The following is a 16482-nucleotide window of genomic DNA, read 5'->3' as shown; positions in this document are numbered from 1 at the left end:
AGATTGGACATCAGGAGAAATTTCTTTACTGAAAGAGTGGTCAAGCCTTGGAACAGGCTGCCCAGGGAAGTGGTGGAGTCACCATCCCTGGAAGTATTTAAAAGATGTGTAGATGAGGCCCTTAGGGACATGGTTTAGTGGACATGGTGTGTTGGGTTGATGGTTGGACACGATGATCTTAGAGGTCTTTTCCAACCTGTATGATTCTATGATTCTATGATTCTATGATTCTATGACACTTGGGTACGTGAGCATCTACGTGACGTACTTTTACAACCAGGTTCTCTACTCGGGCAGCAATATCTTGACACAATGCGGCAGCCCAGATGTGTTTACCTCTGCGCTACCAGTTGTTCTGCTTCCACTGCTGCAACCACCCCCACAGGGCATTTGCCACCATCCATGAGTCAGTATAGAGATAAAGTACTGGCCATTTTTCTCGTTCAGCAATGTCCAAGGCCAGCTGGATGGCTTTCACCTCTGCAAACTGGCTCGATTCACCTTCTCCTTCTGCAGTTTCTGCAACTTGTCGTATGGGACTCCATACAGCAGCTTTCCACCTCCGATGCTTTCCCACAAGGCGACAGGACCCATCAGTGAACAGGGCATATTGCTTCTCATTTTCTGGTAGTTTATTATACAGTGGGGCCTCTTCAGCACGCATCACCTCCTCCTCTGGGGATATGCCAAAATCTTTGCTTTGTGGCCAGTTCGTGATCACTTCCAAGATTGCTGGGTGACTGGGGTTTCCTATTCGGGCCCATTGTGTGATCAGTGCGACCCACTTACTCCACATAGCATCGGTTGCATGATGTGTAGAGGGGACCCTCCCCGTGAACATCCAGCCCAGCACCGGCAGTCGGGGTGCCAGGAGGAGCTGTGCTTCAGTACCAACCACTTCCGAAGCAGCTCAAACCCTTCATATGCTGCCAATATCTCCTTCTCAGTTGGAGTGTAGCGGGCCTCGGATCCTCTGTATCCCCGACTCCAGAACCCTAAGGGTCGACCTCGAGTCTCCCCTGGTGCTTTCTGCCAGAGGCTCCAGGTAGGACCATTCTCCCCAGCTGCAGTGTAGAGCACATTCTTCACATCTTGTCCTGCCCGGACTGGCCCAAGGGCTACTGCCTGAACTATCTCCCGTTTAATTTGTTCAAAGGCTTGTTGTTGCTCAGGGCCCCATTTTAAATCGTTCTTCTTCCTGTTCACTTGATAGAGGGGGCTTACGATCTGACTATAATCTCCAAAAGATGTAATCTCAGCTCATGGATAGGGATCAGGGAATCTCGGTTGCTGCGATATTGTCGCTGGTGCACTGTTGTGGTAGCAAATGGTAGCTGTTGTTCTTCAACCCTCAACAACCCCACAACAGAAGGGTCCTCCGAGAGACCAGGCAAGGTGGACAGCTGTTTAATTTCCTCCGTCTCCAGGGCAGCTATACCAAAAGCCCACCGGTACCCTTTTGGGTCCTTGAAATACCCTCTCCTGAGGTAGTCTATGCCAAGGATGCACGGAGCCTCTGGGCCAGTCACAATGGGGTGCTTCTGCCACTCATTCCCACTTAGGCTCACTTCGGCCTCCAATACAGTTAACTCTTGGGATCACCCTGTCACTCCAGAAATACAGATGGGTTCTGCCCCTCTATAGCTTGATGGCATCAGGGTACACTGTGCACCGGTGTCTACGAGAGCCTCATACTCCTGTGGGTCTGATGTGCCAGGCCATCGAATCCACACAGTCCAGTAAACCCGGTTGTCCCTTTCCTCCACCTGGCCGGAGGCAGGGCCCCTCTAGTTCTGGTCATAGTATCCATCTCTCACTTCTTGCAAACGTGAGTCAAGAATTTCTTCATTACAATCCAAAGTAAGATCAGCCCTTCTACTCTGTCTGGGGAACTGTTCACTGGAAACTGGACCGTCGTGAGACAGGGTTTTCCTGAAAACTGGAGCAGCATTTTTCCTGAGAGAACCCCCTTGTGTGATTGTTTTTACTTGCAACTCACGTACACGTGCCTCTAGGGTCAAGGTAGGTTTCCCATCCCACTGCCTCATGTCCTCTCCGTGGTCACGCAGGTAAAACCACAGGGTGCCCCGTGGTGTGTACTTTCTATATCCTCTCTCTTGAGCAGAGGAACGCTGACTCCTAATGGCTGAGATACTGGTCCATACAGGTGGAGAATAGGACCTATCGTCTTCAAGTTGCTGGACCTTCCGGGACAGTTTCTCCACAGCTGAGGCAAGGGAGGAGGAGACACTATATATATTCCCGGAGATTGCTAACTACAACATCAACCGTTGGTGCTTCTTCCTCTTTCCAGCACAGTACTGCCAACGAATTGGCATACGATGCTGGTGCGCTCCGTACCAATTTCCGCCACATGGGTCGCGTGCACTGGACTTCATCTGGATCTTTGGGTGTTCGGACATTGTCCAGGTCACTATAAACTACCTCCAGCACGCCTAGTTGTCTCAGGTACTGGATACCTCTCTCCATAGTGGTCCATTTGCCTGGGCGATATATAACATCTTCCTTGAAGGGATACCTTTCCTTCACGCCTGACAGCAGTCGCCTCCAGAGGCTGAGGACCTGTGTCCCTTTTCCAATTGCTTTGTCAATGCCCCCTTCCCTAGCAAGGGATCCCAGCTGTTTGGCTGCTTTCCCCTCTAATTCCAGGCTACTGGCCCCATTATCCCAGCATCGGAGCAGCCAGGTAACAATATGCTCGCCTGGACGACGGCTGAAATCTTTCCGCATATCTCGCAGCTCACCCAGGGATAGGGATTGGGTGGTTTCCGTCTCGTTTATGAGTTCTTCCTCTTCCTCCTCCTCTCCTCTTTCATCATCCCTTTCTAAACGACCTGATCTCCGCTTCCAAGATTTCCTCTTCTGTACAGGGGCGACTGGTACCAGCAAGGGTTGGTCCTCTGGTTCAGCTGTAGTGCCTGTCGCAGGGGTTGGAGAAGCTACGGTGACTGTTGCCGGGGTTTGAGTAGCCACAGGGGTTGTCGTGGGGGTTGAAGTAGCCGCAGTACCTGTCGTGGGGTTTTGAGTAGCTACCGTGTCTGTTGCCGGGGTTGATCTCCCGCTGCCCACCACCCCTGAGTCTCGCCGCTCTGCCCGCCCAGACGAGGCAACGCCGTTTGCCCTCCCTCTTTTCTTGTTCCTGAGGGTTGATCTCTGGACAGTATTCCTGAATAGTTGTTTAACCCTAAACAAGGCCTGAACCACATTCAGGAGACATAGCAATATGAACATGCTTGTTTGAACATCCGAAGGATATTCAAAATTCTCAGGGAATATTGTGGACATCTTCGTGAAGAGGAGAGAAGAAAAAGGAGTTTCTGACGATATGGAAGGGAAGATGAACAAGTGGGAGAAAGTGTCCCATCCTGTCTCCCCCTTAAATTCATTCTCTGAGGAGAAAAAAGTGCAATTACCAATAATTTCTAAGAGGTGGTTCCCGAGGTACAGAAATGACGGCAGTGGTGAGTACAGATACCAGATTAGACTTATGACCAATGATTGTATCACCTCATAAACCAGCAGCAAAATCATAATCTTGGCCCAGTTCCGACTGATGATAAACAACACAAAAGGGAACATATACTGCAAGCAAGGTATTACATGACCCAACATTGAGAGCCATCCCCACAACTTTGACAGCCAATACATCAACATTGTGAGCAATCAATATAATGAATGCTTATAACAATTTTTCCTTAACACACTTTGGTCAGATCTATCGTTATCTCAACCCTTCGAGCCCCACGTTGGATGCCAAAAAAGGACTGTCGTGGTTTAATCTGGCAGGCAGCCAAATACCATGCAGCCACTCACTCACTCCCCCCGCCCCCCAGTGGGACGGGGAGAGAATCGGAAGGGTAAGAGTGAGAAAAAACTCGTGGGTTGAGATAAAGACAGTTTAATAGAACAGAAAAGGGAAAATAATGATAATAAATAATGATAGAATATACAAAATGAGTGATGCACAATGCAATTGCTCACCACCCGCGCTGACCGATAACCAAGTAGCGATCGCTACTTCCTGGATCACGCCTACCGTTCATATACTGAGCATGACGTCACATGGTATGGAATACCCCGTTAGCCAGCTGGGCTGGCTGTCCTGATTATGTTCCCTCCCATCTCGTGTACCTAGCTCAGTCAGTAGGCATGGGAGCTGTCCTTGGACTAGTGGGGCACTTCGCAACAACTGAAAACATCAGTGTGTTATCAACATTCTTCTCATACTAAATCCAAAACACAGCACTAGGAAGAAATTTAACCCTCTCCCAGCCGAAACCAGGACATGAGCGCAGCCCACTGCAGTCCAGGAGAGCTCAAAGGGCCTCACTTAGGACCACCGTTTATAGGTTCGCAAGATGGTTGGCTTTAGTCATCCGTAAATTTCCATCCTGGCCACAGTCCCAGGTTGTAATTACTAAAAAATTCTCAAGGTTTCAGTGTTGTTCTACTGGACACCTGGGCCAGGCAGTAGGAGTATGTTCCCAGCCTCAGATATGCAGAGTTTCCGATACAGTCAAGGAGTGCTCAACTGCCAGACTTCAATACAGCAAGGCCGAGGTTTCATGGAAATTTCTGAGATCAACAAGCGGCCCAGATCAACAAGTGGCCCAGGGAAGAAAGGCGGGGTATGAATGTACCACCACAATCCACCCCGTGACTAAAGTCAATCCATCTTGATCACAGAGTGGCGGTGTGGTCGCCTCTTGCCTCTGTGCCTATAAACAGATCAATGCCATATTCCAATTGTAATTTGATGGAAATTTTTGCTTGGTATACTTAATTATTAATATACTTAACTATTAAGGTTTTATTAAGTACAATTAAGCAATGTTATATATGCGAGGAGGTTTTGGTATTAGTGCCATTTTTTTAGTTATTTTCCACACTTTAACACATAAAATAATGTTCAACAATAAGCACAGCACAACAGAAATTAGTAAAATTGTCATGGGATGTAAAACCCAGTTCATAGTTCCTGTTGCTGTTGGTGACCATCCAAATAAAACATCCCACCAGTGATGTTCTCCATCCTTCTTCACCTTTTCTAGGACATGATGTATCTTCTCTGCATCATGATGGACCGTAATCAGAGTTCTTTGTCCGTTGTTTCAAATCTGGTTTAGTTATTGACTCAGGTCATCATGATGTAACAGTTTTCCCACCAATGTAAGATTAATTCCAATGGGGGTAGGTAGTAGATCTTGACAAGATGCATAGCCTGATTGTAGCAACTGATGGGTTGTAACAGGAGCTGAATAGTTTAAGTCGCATCCCATAATCTTAGTAAAATTACAAACACAGATATTTGAGTGGTTAGATGTTTCCACAATTATGTTATCTGTAAATATAGAATCACAAAGAGTTCTCATGCAAACACATCCATTTCCAACATATATAAGTACAGTTTCAGGGGTTTCATCAGGATGTATTTCAAAATGACAAGCATTTTGTCCAGTGTCAAGACAAATGTCTTGGGCCTTAATTGTATTGCTTTCACAAATAAACCCCTGTTGTTCTCACACAACATATGCATCAACATCAATAGTTTGCCATTTATTCCCATTTTGTTGGGCCCATACTCTATGTTCTAACGGGTAGAGTACCGTTCTATTGTGATTTAATCCCAGCGCAATGATTGGGTATATGATATATACTGAAGCATTGCGTATTGTCAAAACAAAAGCTGTGACTTTGCTGTCAGTGGAGTCGTAAGTAAAATTGACTAGACGCCACCAAGATTGAAATTCTTTTTCAAATTTAGTTGCATTATCCCAAACTACCTTTCGGATTTCAGTGGGCAAGGTGCCCTCATCACCTTCCCTTATAATTGCTGCCACGGTAGATGGTATCCATAATTGAGCCTGGATGCAGCTAAGAGCTAGAGAAATATTATTTTGAATTATGCCAAATGCGTTTGTGATTAGTTGGTGGTCCTTTTCATGAATTCTTTCCCATGTAGGCAATATATTAGCCAAAAGCCATTGACTATTTCCTAATGCTGTCAAAGAAGATCGTAATGGGTGTTCTAATTTATGTAAATCACTTGTTGCCGAATTTATCTTGTTTGCTAAAACTTCAGCATCCATGCTGTTCAATATTCCTAGTCCCATTCCCAGGATGCCAGTCACATCTCTCCTTGATCGTTTTGGAGAGGTGAGGGTTCGCCCATGCACCCACGCTAACCATCCTGTAAAAGACGTATTCAGGAATGGTGAGCAAGCAGGTTTAATTGTAGAGATATCAACTTGCATTGATAGCTCCACTCGTTTGAGAGACCACGATGGATTCAATAGCACTTGCTGTTGTCCTATGTTCTTGATTTTATAGGGACCAATGTTATAAATGTGAGGAGACAGTTTGATAGGAGGCTGAGTCGGTGAATATGGTTGTGCGGTATCAATCCTGAATTGAAAACCTAAGCTGGATTGAGAGTTGGGGTCTGTCCAAAGACACATTACGAGTGCTGAATAGGATATAGTAAAAGTATACCAGCATTCATGTTTAAAAGGACAGGTATGTATGTTGTCTTTTCCTTCAACGTTGTTTACAACAATGTGTAAGGTTGCTGTCATACATTTAGTATGATTTTCAATTCGGCATCCTATCGAAATGGTGTCTCCTTTGGTTCCCTTTAAGGATGGAATTTGTTGATTTTCATTTTCGTCTTTAATAATCCATTCCTGCCTATGAAAGGTGATGTTATTGTGTAATGCTGTTGCAGATAAATTTAGATCAGGTGTAGGTATGTTAAAAAGTATGTATGCATCAACCCACGGCCACCCCGTCGTACACAAATTCCAAATTTTGTGCTTGCTAATCATAAAATCAAACAATAGTTCTACACCACGATTGGCCCAGAAGCAAAATGTGAGTACAGGTTGCGTGAAATTGTACCAACAATTTGGTTCTAGTGTTTTATAGCAAGATTTCTCATTGTTTTTAGGTTTAGAGAAATTGGTGTAGTATATTTTAATTTTAGTGGATTTTTTGTGGGTAGATCCATTGATTACACGGCACCCTATTTTTATTTCTTCCCCTGGTGTGGCTTGAAGTGATAAAATTTGATGAATGTTATTGTTATTGTGAGATATCTTAATTTCTTTCTGGTGTAGTGTCTCCCATCTCCATTCATCTTTTGGATATGCCTCATTCCCATGTATAACTAGAATATCAAGGTTCAGGTTTGTCTTGTCTGTTGGTAGGGTTCCCATACTTCCAGTGTAATTTAGTAATGCATGGTCCCAGGGATCTTGTGTCTGAACTAAAAGGATTATACTTATCTCGACTAAAAAGAAAAATAAAATTGGGTTGGGGAGATGCTGCTGCTGTTGTTGTTGCCATCGATATAGATTCATCTTCTCCTGTTAAAGAAAAAGAAAGAAGACGTTTCGGTGGGGAAGGCCGAACAGGTTACCCCTTTTTTAGAAAGAAGGAAAAATCCATCTAGTACTGATTCTATGTTTTGCACCACTGCTATCAGTAGCTTCCCAAGCAAGTGGGCCATGGGGTTTAGTTAGAGTCATAGGCACAGTTCCAATTTGTGGTAAATTTACCATAACAGGTTGTCCTGGCTGTAATGTTAGCGGACATTTTCTTTCATCAGTAGGGGGAGTATTAGATTTAGCTTTTGCAAAGAATGCTCGTCTCACAGGGCTTCCAGTGGGTCCGTATCGATTATTTAATTGATGGAGTACTTCAGGAAGTCGTGTATCCCACCGGACTTCATGTGGCTTAAGGCTCTTTCTATCATCCCATTTGATTGGGGGTAGTAAGGGGTGTGGAATACCCATCGAATTTCTTTCTGTTTTGCCCATTCTTGCATTTCCCTATTTGTGAAATGTGAGCCATTATCACTTTGGATAGCATCAGGAGTAGGTAGACTAGAGAACCAAGAAGATAGTCCTCGTAATGTGTTTTTCCCATCAGCTTTTCAGCATTTAGTTGCCATAAGCAAGCCGGAGACTACTTCTACCCTTGTGGGGATATATCGATATCCTGCAGAAGATTTTAGTGGCCCAATTTAATCAATTTGCCTTGTGGACCACAGAGTCTTTCCCTGACTGATATGTAAGGGTGGTGCTTTAGCAGGGTGATTCGTTTGTAATTTTAATCTACATTGAGGACATTCTGTAAGAATAATTTCACAGGTTTTCCTGTCTAGGGGCCAACCCTTACTTTGTGCAGCGAAATAAAGTGTTTCTTTACCTGTATTGCCTAATTTTTGATGTGGCCATTCTCCCAGTCGATACCACTCAGAATTTAAGGAATTTCCTACTTTTATTTTTCTAATTTTTTCCAATTCATCTACCTTTTGATTCCAATTTGTGGCTGGTTCATTATTTTTGGCATGAGCTTTCACCCATCCCATCTTGAATGGAGTGTTTCTGGCTATTTTAAGTAATACTTGCCAATCTTGAGATCTCCAAACTGGAGATCTATTTACTTCCCAGTTCAGGACTTCCCACTGACAAAGCCACTGTGTGGCACCTGCCCACACGGCATAGGAGTCAACATAGATAACTTTTGCTCCGTTTTGTGCTGCTAGAACAACTGCCCTTAATTCTCCTACTTGTGCACTACCTTCACCTTCTTCTATGATTTGTTTGCCAGTGTTGATGTAATGCAGCAGCCTTGTATCACCATCTGCCATCTATTCTCCTTGCTGAGGCATCAGTAAGCCAAATATCTTCTGATGGTGTTCCCTCGGTAAAGGGAGGTGCATTTAAAATAGGTGAGGGTTTAAAAGGTTGTTGTAATGCTAATGGGTCTGCATTTATAGGCATCTGTAATTTAGAGAGTTTAGTGAGTCCTTCAGTTAATCTCATTTCTTCTGCAATTCCTGTCAAATAAGCATACCATTTCCTAATTGTAGGCTTTTGTGCAATTCCTTCTGGGGGGGCAGTCCCCTTTAGAACTGCTTCTAGTAAATTAAATGGACCTCTGGTTTGTGCGGGTTGTTCCTGGTGTATTTTCTCAGCTTGTTTCACTGCTCGGACTAAAGACAATAGTCCCTTTTCCCACTCGGAATATCTCTGTTCTGTGTCTTTAAATGCAGTCGAACTGAACATCAAAGGTCTTTTTGGTCCATCAGGGCCAGTTTGGAACAGGCTACAACAAGTACCGTATTCAGCAAAACCCCATTCTGCTATAATAGGGTCGTGGGGGTGTACTGGTCCCAATGATTGATATGCTTTTAATTCCTGAATTAGAGTTTTGACTGCCTCTTCATGTTCTGAATTCCATTCCCACGATTTTCCTTTTCATAAAAGTGAATATAATGGGCGAGCAATGATAGAAAACCCAGGTACATGTTTTCTCCAATATCCTAAAGTACCCATAAGCTGTTGTAATTCTTTCTTAGATTGGGACATCTGCAATTGTTCTATTTTACTTAGGGTGTCCGGTGGAATTCTTGCACTACCTGCAATCCACCAAGTACCTAAAAATTTTACCTCTCTACTTGGTCCCTGACATTTCTCAGAGGGGATTTCAACTTCTGCTTTATGTAGCGCTTGCCATACTGCTGTTGCTGCTTCCCCTACCTCTTCAGGGGAATCTCCTCCGATTAGAATATCATCTATATATTGGTACAGTTTCACATTCTGGGGAAGTGAGACTGTTTGTAAAAGTTCAGCAAGCACAGCATGAACAATTGTGGGTGAATGTTTATACCCCTGTGGGAGTCTGTTAAAGGTGTATTGTATACCTTCCCAAGTAAAAGCAAATTTCTCTTAATCCGTTTCCTGCAAGGGGACCATAAAGAACATATCCTTTACATCTAGTGCTGCCATCCATGGGTGTGCGGCTGCTTGTAATGTGGCTGTTAAAGTTGCAATATTAGGTACAGCAGCCGTTAGCGGAGCTGTGTTGGCATTTAAGCACCGATAATCAATTGTTAATCGCCACCTCCCGTCTGGTTTTCGCACTGGCCAAACTGGTGAATCATATGGGGAGTGGGTTTTGGAAATAATGTGCCATTTTTCCAAATCTGCTATTATTTCATAGATTCCAGCTCGTGCCGCAGCAGAAATCGGATACTGCGGGACGTTAGCGATTTGTGAATCGGGGAGTGCAGGAGCTGCACGGAGTACGCGCACTATCATTTCCCGATTTTTATGAGGGTTTGGGTCGACATTTGAACTGAAGGACCTCATGCTGCCGTCTGGCAGACGCCAGGTTCGACCGTTCAAAACATCAAAACCTAAAATATTTTCATTGTGAACTTTAATTGCAAAGCGAGTGGATGATATACGCTTCTCACCCGGGGGCCATAAATTAACTTTTGCAGCTTGGCACATAACACTTGCTCCGTTCACTCCAGTGATTTTAACTCTTTGCTGTCCAGGTCGTATACCCAGCTTCTCGGCATCTTGCTGTGTTAATATTGAAATTTGTGCTCCTGTATCTATTAAAAATTTTACCAATTGTTGTCGAGGACCAACTGGAATTAAAATATATTTTGCTTTAATGATGGGTCTGGCCTTATATTCAGAGGAATCTAAGGGGAACAAGGGGTCATCATTTCCCTCATCATAGTCATCAGGATCACCGCAAATATCACCATCCCATTCCTCAGGGGATACAATTAATTTCCTAATCTGTACAATGTCAGGGGGATTGGGAGCCCGCATAAGCATCATCTCGATCTTTTCTTCCAACTTTTGTGATTTCTCCTTTTCTTCCTGTAACTGTTTTTGCAGCTGCTCGATTTTCAAGGACAGTATTAATTCAGCTTCCTTTCTGCCTTCTATTTCTTCTTTCAGGTCCTGCTCCCTTCTATTGTTATTCTTTCTGTACTGATAAGCAGCTTCCAAACAGGTGCCTAACATTTTGCAAATGATTCCTTCTCCATCTTTTATATAGCCCCTAGCTACTTCTAGTTGTTTTTCCACAGCTTCCCAATCATGCCAATTATGACGAGCCCATTCTTCTGAGAATTTGGGACTTGGATTTATTCCATGTTTTTGTAAGTAATCAGTGATACTACTTGCCATCCTGCCGACTACACCAAATTGTTGCGAATGAGTGGTTTAGAGGCCGCTTAAAGAATCACCATCAAAGGTATTAGCAGAAAGTGATTTTAATAGAGATTTATAAAGGTGCGACCTAACAGAATTCGATGGCAAGGTTCTCTCTATTACTTATTACACGGATTAAACATATAAAGGAAAATCATCTAAGGGTTTATATTTCAGGGACAGTCTAGGTTTCATTCACAATTTAGCAACACTTAATTATCAACTAATCATTAACAAACTTTAGTAACGCCTAATCATTAACTAATTCAATATTTGCAAAGTCAGTTAGTAAATCTACTACAATCACAACTTAATTACATATTATGCTTACTATTAGTTCACACACAGAGAGAAACATATATATATATAAAAAAATATACAGAAGGTACCTGTTAAAAATTCCCCTCAATTTCAGTGAAGAAATATTCACGTCGAATGTCTAGGCATTCCCTCTCAACGGGCGAAGGGTTGAGCTTCGAAAGGGACTCACCCAGGACCCAGCGGTCCTCCGAATATCGTAGGCCTGAAAGATGGCAAGCTCTGAGAGGCATCCCACTCAGAGGGAGATGCTGGGTGCAGCCCGCTGCGGTCCAGGAGAGCTCAAAGGGCCTCACTTAGGACCACCGTTTATAGGTTCGCAAGATGATTGACTTTAGTCATCCGTAAATTTCCATCCTGGCCACAGTCCCAGGTGGTAATTACTAAAAAATTCTCAAGGTTTCAGTGTTGTTCTACTGGACACCTGGGCCAGGCAGTAGGAGTATGTTCCCAGCCTCAGCTATGCAGAGTTTCTGATACAGTCAAGGAGCGCTCAACTGCCAGACTTCAATACAGCAAGGCCGAGGTTTCATGGAAATTTCTGAGATCAACAAGCGGCCCAGATCAACAAGTGGCCCAGGGAAGAAAGGGGGGGTATGAATGCACCACCACAACTTGTGACTAACTTCTTATGTTTTCATTCCTATTAATAAATCAAGCTATATGTTAGCACAGAGAAGCTAGTGTACTTCAAAATATTTGTTTTAACTTCACCAATTTACTTAAAATTTATTAATAAATTGTACAGATTCAAAGTTGGGATTGTGGAGTTTCCTCAGTTCAGACATATTCTGAAATTGCCTTTTAATTTTCACAGTGAAGGTTACTGGTAGATCAGTAATTTGTTTCTAAAAAAACTAATACCAGAGTTTTTGTGTATTAGAGAAAGAAACACTAGGTAAAAAGTTGAAAGTGAAATCTGATGTAGTTTTTGTAGAGGTATTTGCTCAATCACATCCTGTATGTGTTATTTTAATTACAGTCACATAGTGGTTGAGTTTTGAGGGAATGGGAAGCCTTTCTTCATTATTTATTCTTCATTCAGTGTGATATGAAACTTAATGCACCTTTCAAAGCCACCTCTGAATACAAACTCACTCAGTTCCTCTTGTAGTTTTCTTCAGCTTTCATCAATGTAGTGTTCACACTTCTAAATGTTTATTAGTTGATCTTTACAGATGTTCATTTGAGATTATGTATATTACTAGCCTTGCTTTCCAGTTCAGAAACTGATGCTCAGAGATGAAGATCGGGTTTTTTACGTGCTCACTAATGTCTAAAGTTTTTTAACAGGATTCTTTACAGCCTTATGTTTTCCAGATACTCTCCCATTTCTGTAATACCTTGTGGGTTTAAATCCCAGGTCTTACCAGCTTCCCACATTACTGGAAATTGTGACTAAGTCTTCAAATCAGCCCCTCAATGTTAAATTGTGGCAGTCAGGAAAATGTAGCAACCTGTAAGAGTTTTGTAGGGAAGGCAAGATAAAAGCCAGTTCTCCTTGCTTAGCTGCTTTGAGTCTTGAACATCCTTTTATTTGCAGTTGTCTCTTTCACTTAGTTACACATTCAGGGCTATGGATAGGGCAAGAGAAGATGGACACTCATCAGTGGAAACAGATAAATAGACATACCTAACAGATATACTATAAAGTTCAGTAGCTCATAGTGCATTGCTTAGACAAATGGGATTTTAGCGAAGAGCGTTTGGCTTTTTCAGCCTCCGTGTTCTGTTTGTATGGCTTTACTTTTCATGTAATTTCCTAGCCTTTCCTTAAAACTTGTTTAAAGAATTCAAATTCACTTTTCATCTGTTTTCTGCATATTCCTTCCTTTTGCACTTTTGAGCTCATGATTAGGGATTTCCTGACCAGCAGTATCTCCTGGGAATTTGGTTGCACACTAAATGTCTTTTATGCTGCTACTTATTCAGGATAGAATGGACCCAAACATCCTCAAGATTTCTCTTATTGCATGTGGCAGCAAGACATTTAAAAAAGTGGCAACATCCCTCTGCTCTATACAACTGTGGTTTTAGTATTTGACTGGTGTAATTGTTAGGCAACATTTTTTGTGTTTTTAACAAGAGAAGGAGATGATGATTTCTCACTATTCTTCCATAGTACATGGTGGGCTTGGGGTCACCCTTGAGTTCTGATGCATAGAATGGAAAGAGACTTCTTGTTGGAAACAACATAATTATTTTAGCTGTGACTCTTAAAAAAAACCCCGATAATTTAGTGGATAACTGCAGAGTTAAAATATTAAAAACAGATTTATAATGATAAAATGAGGCAAATAGAACAAAATTAAAGCTGCTAGATCTCAGCACCAGAAATGTTATATTTAGGCACTGTTAAAGATATCTATTATTGCATTTTGTTTATGGATTTGAATATGTCCTTACATGTTTCTAGTTCACCAGAATTCCAACTAGAAAGCAGGCATTCTAGCTGAGCGAAAAGTGTAATATTTAATTGTCATTTTATCTGTTCTTCTCTTACAACATTCACCAACTGTTGTTATGTACTTAGGTCACTACCCAAGTCTATGCACCAACAAAAACACATGAACTGCTTCATGTAATGAGTGGAAAAGGATTAGCAGCTCATTATCACTTCTCAAGACAGCCATGCATTTTTGGTGATAGTATAGTATCTGTGCAAATGACAGTACAGATACAACTGATCAGAAGATAGAGAATATTCACACAGGGGAGAAATTATCTACAGGCATGAGGATGCATCAGTTTAATCCAATAGATAATCATATCCTAACTTTAAAAATACAGAATCTTAATCTTTTGCAAAATTCCAAATATAGAAAAGTGGTTTTGCATAGTCATACTGTCCTGGTTCTGGCTGGGACAGAGTTAACTTTCTTCCCAGTAGCTGGGGGGGGTGTGCTCTGTTTTGGCTTTGGTATGAGAGGAGGGTTGATGGCCCATTGATGTTTTGGTTGTTGCTGAGTTGGGCTTGCACCGGGGACTTTTCGGCCTCCCATGCTCTGCCAGGTACATGGGAAGCTGGTTGTGGGGGAGCATAGCTGGAGCAGCTGACCCAGCTGGCCAGTGGGGTATTCCATACCATGTGACGTCATGCTCAGTATATAATTAGGAGGCACGGTCCGGGAAAGGGGGGACTCTAACAGTTCGGAACATGCGGGGCGTCAGTCAGTGGGTGGTAAACAGTTGCATTGTGCATCGCCTGCTTTGTATATTCTGTTATTGTTGTTGTTCTCATTGTTATTATTACTGTTCTACTTCATTTTATTTCAATTATTAAACTGTTTTTATCTCAACCCGTGAGTCTTCCTACTTGTGCCCTCCCAATTCTCTCCCCCATCCTACCAGAGGGCGGGGGGGGTGAGCGAGTGGCTGCATGGTGTTTAGTTGCTGGCTGGGGTTAAACCATGACAGTCCTTTTTGGTGCCCAACATGGGGCACGAAGGGATGAGACAACAACAGATTAACGAGAGTATATTAAGGAATTTATATCTGTTAACAGTTGCTGCTCACAATATTGATTCATCTGTTCTCGATATTAACTTTCTGCACCATCCTCTTGTTTTTGCTGTACATGCTAGAGACTGGTGTTGGGTTTTGCAGTCTGCTGTGCTCTGCAGTGATTAGTGATGTTTTGCCTGGGAGATTTGTTATTAAAACGCTGGTCTTGAGCGTTATTTGGTATTTGGGCTTTGTACTGAAGCCGTTACTGTATTTCGGGCACCTCCTCATGGAGACCATTAGCAATTATACCTCTTCCTCTGAGAGGTTTTTTATGGAGGAAATAAAGAATGGCACCTTCACTACCTTCCTCTATGATATCATCTCCTTCGTTACAATAACTTGTCAGTACCTTGAACATCCCTGGGTAGTTAAGATACACCTATTGGTATTCCTTGGGAATATTGTTTCGGTTTTGTCCAAGGTTAATAAGCAATTTAAGAATGTCATCCAGAGATCTGCCCCAAGGCTGGATAGTTATGAGTGGCAGGGTGAGTTGGACAGCATGGGCAAATACTAGGACGGTGGGCACCCCCAGTGTTTTGGAACTAAAACCCTGAACAAGTGCAGAATCCTGAAAAATTAGTGGAATATTTGGAAAAGGTATGCTGTCACCCTGACCATTCTAGGGAGACACAAATCACTGCAATGTGCTGGGGCCTGGCCCATGCCTACCGAGCCCTATTCAACACTGCTCAGAACCCCCAAGGGGAAGAAAAGGTCTCTGCATCTGATGACAAAGCAACAGGCCCTGCGGGTACCCCACCCCACCCCCCACGGCAGGCATGGCTGCTACTCCGCCCCCTGTGACAGACAACCAACCCATGCCGGTATCTGTCGCCCCTATACAAAAAAGTAAATACACAAGGAAATCAGCTCGTTTAGTAAGGGATGAAAATGAACCAGGGCCATCAGGAGAACAGGAGGAGGAAGACGCAGAACCCGTAAATGAGATGGTAACCACCCGATCCCTATCCCTGGGTGAGCTGCGAGATATGCGAAAAGATCTCAGCCATCGTCCAGGCGAGCACATTGTCACCTGGCAGCTCCAATGTTGGGATAACGGGGCCAGTAGCCTGGAATTAGAGGGTAGGGAAGCCAAGCAGCTGGGATCCCTTTCTAGGGAAGGGGGCATTGACAAAGCAATGGGAAAAGGGACACAAGTCCTCAGCCTCTGGAGGCAACTCCTGTCAGGCGTGAAGGAAAGGTATCCCTTCAAGGAAGATGTTATATGCCACCCAGGCAAGTGGACCACCATGGAGAAAGGTATCCAGTACCTGAGAGAATTAGCCATGCTGGAAGTGATTTAAGATGACCTGGACAACGAGCAGTTATCCAAAGACCCAGATGAAGTCAAATGCACCCGACCCATGTGGTGGAAGTTTGCACGGAGCGCACCAGTGTCGCATGCAAACTCATTGGCAATAATGACCTGGAGAGACGGAGAGGAACAAACAGTGGATGAACTGGCTGGCCAACTCCGGCAATATGAACAAAGTCTCTCTTCCTCCCTACGGGCCTGTGTCTCTGCTGTGGAGAAACTGTCTCGGGAGGTCCAGCAACTCAAAGAGGATATGTCCTATTCTCCACCTGCACAGACCAGTGTCTCAGCCATCAG

The 16482-nt window shown here is 43.4% G+C and overlaps 1 protein-coding gene across 1 annotated transcript in view; it reads left to right on the top strand.

Moving 5' to 3' along the window:
* Positions 1 to 16482, top strand: part of LOC142075037 (AP-3 complex subunit beta-1-like) — a 265469-nt gene that overhangs the window by 182385 nt on the left and 66602 nt on the right. The window contains 2 exon segments of the mRNA XM_075136034.1: positions 13894 to 14029; positions 14032 to 14117. Coding sequence (XP_074992135.1) covers positions 13894 to 14029; positions 14032 to 14117 — 222 coding nt within the window.

Source organism: Calonectris borealis, chromosome W (assembly GCF_964195595.1).
Source record: "Calonectris borealis chromosome W, bCalBor7.hap1.2, whole genome shotgun sequence".
In the NCBI taxonomy this organism is placed as follows: Eukaryota; Metazoa; Chordata; class Aves; order Procellariiformes; family Procellariidae; genus Calonectris; species Calonectris borealis.
Note: the sequence above shows the minus strand (reverse complement) of the source record. Positions and strands in the feature narration are given on the sequence as shown.